Here is a 5,286-nt window from a genome sequence, read left to right on the forward strand (position 1 = left end):
GCACAGGTGCCAACCAAGGAGGACTCATGGCTACCATACTTTTTTCTGAGTATATTGCCAGAAAGTTACAGAAATAAACTATCAGAGCTATTTTCACACATGCAGGGGAAGACAGACAAAGGAGAGATCAGAGATCAGTCATCACCAGGAAAATGAAGCATTTTTATTTATTAAATAAGGCTACTTATTTTAGAAATTTCATGGCAAATAGAGAACAAGCTTTACATTTAGCAGAAAAAGCACTAAACTACTGTACAAAACACAGGGGAATATAATAATCATGACTATTGCTAACCAATTAATTACAGGTACTAGCAGCCAGATGAGTCTATAACCTTTAAATTTTCTTCTTAAATTGATGAAAGATCAAGTGGATAATTTAATTGCAGTACCCTCCTGCTTCCATTTGTGAGCCTTGTTAGAAACTAGGTAAGTTCTCTCTACCTTAAATAACGTTTTGCATAAGTACAACAGCAGAACTGAAACAAAATGCAACTTAGACTTCAGGGTAACAGTTGTCAAGAATAATTTTCTGTTTCAGTTGTTCAGTTATTTCCTTAACTTTTCTGTGTATGAAGGCAGCTTGTAGGCATAACAAATTAAATACAAATCATTAGAAAAAAAGGCTGCAATTAGCTTTTACCTTAAAACTTTCAAAAATATCTACAAAACTGACTGTGGCAAGCCCAACAAAAGTTGGCTGCAAGTTCAAAATCTAGCTTGAAGTTATTCTTGAATAATGCAGGAAGCAGAGGGGTCATGAAGCTTAGAAGGACACAGTCCCATTAACTGTTCAACTCCACAGGAGCCAAAGCATTTCAGGGTCCTTTATTCTCAGAATTTCAACATACCAAACTATAGCACCATGACCTGCTTGTAAACTTAGAACTTACAACACTGTGCTTCTCTCACCATTCAAGAGTTTCTCATCTTTTTCCAGTTTAGAGATGATTCCTCTGTGAAAATTCTTCTTGTTTCAGCATCCCAGCAAAAGAAAACTAAGGTACAAAATATGCAATTCAGCACTATAGGACAAAAAACCCCAAGACCCTTGCCAAAATTAAGGCTTTCATTTGGTTGGTTTTTAAGATAGACAGAAACCAAAATGGAGACATAAAATAATGGCACTGAGCATTCTCACCAGCAAAGAAAGCCTGTGCCAGAGGGACTATCTACTCCCAATAGATGGAAGGTCACTTAAGTCAGGTCTCAATTCTGATTTCAGAACTAGAACAAAGCATTCTAGCACCTGGCTAGAGCACACTATAGAGAACACTGATTAACAAAAAAGACCTTAAGTACCTGAACTATTGGTGCAATACAGGACTTGGGCAGGCTGCCATATCACTTGGGCCACCAGAATACAATCTTTAACTGGTCACACTGATGAATAATACTTACGTTTAGACTACACAATAAAGCCTGTTTTCTCCCAACACCTGGCAATACTGTCTAGACCCAACTCAGAAGAACAGCTTCTTCCTCGTCTCAAGCATGTTCTCAAGCAAATCATCCCATAGGGATGCTCAAGATTCTTTCCAAGCAATCACCAATAAAAAGGCCTCTTCCTCTGTGATACATCTTGACCAACAGCCCTAACAACTTGTCCCGCTTTTAAGAATACATGAATAAAAATGCAGAGTACCATACTGCTATCAACTGTCACCTGTTAAACTTTTGCTTATTGTTTTTTAAGATATTAAAAAGCCAGCTAAAACAGGAAAAAAAAAAAAACCACACAAAAAACCCAAACCCCAAACATAAATATATTTAAGTTCAATAGGCAGTTTTTAACAGGTGCTGACCAACAAAAGAGTTACCCTTGTTTCAAGCAATACATTTAAAATGATGTTTCTGAATAAACAAGCATTATTTTAATTCACTCATTTTAATCACAGGAAATCTGCATTAAACAGGCATGACACAAAAAACCCGGAAGTTCTTTACCAACTTCAAATAAGCTTTACTGATGGAGTACAGGGGAACAAACCAGCCAAAACAAAAAAAAAGAACACGACCAAAACCAACCCCAGGTAACAAGCACATCATCAGTCGGTCATGATGAGAAGAGTATTAGAAGAGAATCAAGACTTATTCCCACTCATATGGGCTTCCAAAAACCAATACTGACATTTAATCCAGAGATATTCTCTCAGTTCCAGATGCACTGTTCCCTTCCATTGCTACCTCCTGGAAACTGTGTCAGAGAAATATTTTCAAAAATATCTGAAGCTTCCTTGAGCAGCTCACCCTGCACGTTTAGGTTACATTACAGCGATTGATTTTGCCTGATCAGATTTAGGAAAAACTCCAATACAAAGCTTCACTGCAACAGCCCTATCTTCAACAGAGGCATAATAGGAAGCTGGTCAGAAAAAAAAAAAAAAAAAAATCTTTGCTGGGCCAGTTGCACCCCAGCAAAGTAAGTAGAAAAGTTAAAAAACAACCAAATCAAAGACTCACATATTATTCTGAGAAATCTAAATACCAATAATACCTTTAGTACAGAGCCTGCTGTATGTCACATGCATATCAAAGCACAGTGAAGTGCTTTTACGCCAACACACTACACCAAATGTAAGGTTATCTATGTCATAAAACATAAAGCTGCACCCAATTTCGGGGAAAAAATATGGAATGTCAGATTTGAACATTAAGCATTTGGGCTTTGACATCAACAAGCTCCACGTTGCGCACACAAGATCAGACTGGCTGCTGACACCTAGATACGAACGGATCCACATTCTGCATTCAGAACCTTAGGGATAACCGTGGAGACACACTGCTCCGACACAATGCCACAATAAAGCAAAACTTTAAGAGCACCCCACTTTGTTATTAGCCACTGAACAGATCGATCCTCATGTGACGAACCCGCCGACTCAGGCAGGGCTCCCCCGCCCCAGCGCGCTGGTAGGGGAATGGTGAAGCCAGTTCATCCGAGCATCAGGGGCCCTCTAGGCCAGGAGTGCCGGACCTCCAGGGCCCTCCGGCAGCAACAGGAGAAGCATCGAGACACAGAGCCCGGGGTCTGCGCCCCCGTCCCCCCTCCCAGCGCTTACACGCACAAACACGCGTGCCGCCCTGGCCCAGGCTAGGCCCGCGGAGCACCGGCGGCCTCAGTGCCGGGCTGAGCCGGGCCGAGCGGTGGGGTGCCCCATTACCTCGGCGTGGCGGCTCCGAAGGAAAAGCCCCCGCCCCCTCCTCCTGTCCCGGCGGCGGCGGCCGCCGCGGACCCCAGGGTGCCCGCGCCGAAGGAGAAGCCCGCAGACATGGCGGCAGCTGCGGGAACGGCCGCAGAGCGGAGCCCAGAGGCTGCAGCGGGCCCAGTAGGGGGGGATCCGGGAAGGGCAGTAGCGGCCTGCTCGGGCGCGTCGATGGCTGCTCAGAGCCTCATCGCGCCCGGCGACCACTTCGAACTGAGCGGCGGCAGCGACCGCGCGGACACCAGCCACGCTCCCTACGCGCGCCCACCGCAATGCACCACGGGACAGCCGAACCGCCCGCCGGCCCTTAAAGCGACAGTAACGTGTGGAACGGCACCGCCGCTCCACCCGCACAGCACCATTGGGCCGGTGCAGCCTCCTTGGGACAAGGCTGGTGGTGCCGCCGGCCAGGGGTGTGGCGCTCGGGAGGGGCACACCTTGGTAGGCGGAAGCATCCGCGGGTGAAGCCCCGAGTAAATGTACTTCTCAGGTACGTTTAAATTGTCCGCGGCCCCACGGGCAATTTAAATGTACCTGAGTGGCTGGATAAACCGTGACGCTGTGAAAAGTTCATATGGTTACCTCCGGAGTCCCTCAAAGCATGCCGAGCAACGCACACCCTGCTCTGTTCTGCTGCTCCGCGCTGTCACTGCTGAAGACTATGGGTGGCCGCAGATAGTGTTTGCTGAAATGATGTTCGAGACCATTTCTGGGTGATTTGACTGCTGTCCTTTACATGAGGCAGAGCTTCAGGCATAGTTAACTGTAATTTGTGGTTTAGTTGATGTTTACTCATGCCTAGCTTTGAATGTGCTAAAGAAATTAAAGCCCCCAAAATGTTGACTGTTAAATGGCACTTACAGAGTGATTTCTGTAGAGTTGTTTGCCAACAAATTCTTCTGATTGGACAGGCCATGAAGTGACAAAATATATTGGCGTAACAGGAAAAGGGAAGAGTGATGCTTTCACAGTATGATTTTAATAACTCATAGAATCATAGAACCAAGTAGGTTGGAAAAGACCTTTAAGATCAAGTCCAACCATTACCCCAGGGTTGCCAAGTCCACCACTAAATCTTGTCACTAAGAGCCTTGTAGATGCTACCACTCAAAAACAAGTTCTAGACTATGAAGTCCATGTTACTAAAAGAGGTTAATTCTGTATAAAACCTGCCTTACTGAACCAGTTCTAATTTAGATAGTATGAAAGTATGAAAACAGCAAGACCTACATAGTCCATTCTGAAACCTTTAAGCTAAATTTTAGCATATCTCTTAAATACTGTGCAGCACATACAAGATTTTTGTGCACCCACATAACTCTGACATGGATGAGTCACTGCACTGTGCAACTTCTTACTTGAACAACAACTTGTTCCTGTACAGCCTTAAACTCCACAACACACTTGTAATAGTTCTTACTCCAGTGAGGCCTTTTGACACTGTTTTCCATGATACCCTCACAGAGAAGTCATTATTGTATGGGCTGGATGAGCAGATTGTTTAGTCAAGAGAAGGCTCAGGGGGATCTTATCAGTATCTTTGGCTACCTGACCAGAGAGCACAAAGTAGATGGAGCCAGAGTCTTCCCAGTGGTGACCAGTGATGGGACCAGAGGCAGTAGGCACAAACTGAAACACAGAAAGCTCTATGTGAACATCAGGAAACACTTTTTTTCCTGTGAGAGCAACTGAACTTTATAGTTTGCCCAGAAAGATCCATCCTTGGCAATAGTAAAAAGCTACCTAAGCATGGTATAGGCTCTGGGTGGCCCTATTTACACATAGGGGTTGGACTCCAGATGTTCCTTCCCACCTCAACCCTCTATGATACTACAAGAACGACAATCTTCCGGGAATTTCCTTATTCACGAGACTCTGACAGACTGAAACTCTCCGTGTCACGAATGGAGGCCTAAATTAACCAGGCAACAACTCCCATTGTCCACACACCTCCCGCTTCACTTCAGGCGGGCTGGCGGAGCAGCGCATGCGCGCTGTTCGCGGAGACGTAGTGCCCTCCATGCGCCGCGAGGGGGCGCTGCAGAGAGCTAGCACCGCCTGGCTCCGCCCAGCCCCGCCC

The 5,286-nt window shown here is 45.4% G+C and overlaps 1 protein-coding gene across 4 annotated transcripts in view; it reads right to left on the reverse strand.

Annotated features, from left to right (window-relative positions):
* Window positions 1–3,595, reverse strand: part of NUP58 (nucleoporin 58) — a 37,636-nt gene extending 34,041 nt beyond the window's left edge. For all 4 annotated transcript variants that reach the window (XM_080612869.1, XM_080612867.1, XM_080612868.1 and 1 more), the window contains exon 1: window positions 3,165–3,595. In XM_080612869.1, coding sequence (XP_080468995.1) covers window positions 3,165–3,274 — 110 coding nt within the window. In that variant the 5' untranslated portion in view covers window positions 3,275–3,595. The remainder of the gene's footprint in view (window positions 1–3,164) is intronic.
* Between the last annotated feature and the right edge of the window lie 1,691 nt (window positions 3,596–5,286).

This window comes from Psittacula echo, assembly GCF_963264785.1.
Source record: "Psittacula echo genome assembly, chromosome: 3".
Lineage (NCBI taxonomy): Eukaryota > Metazoa > Chordata > Aves > Psittaciformes > Psittacidae > Psittacula > Psittacula echo.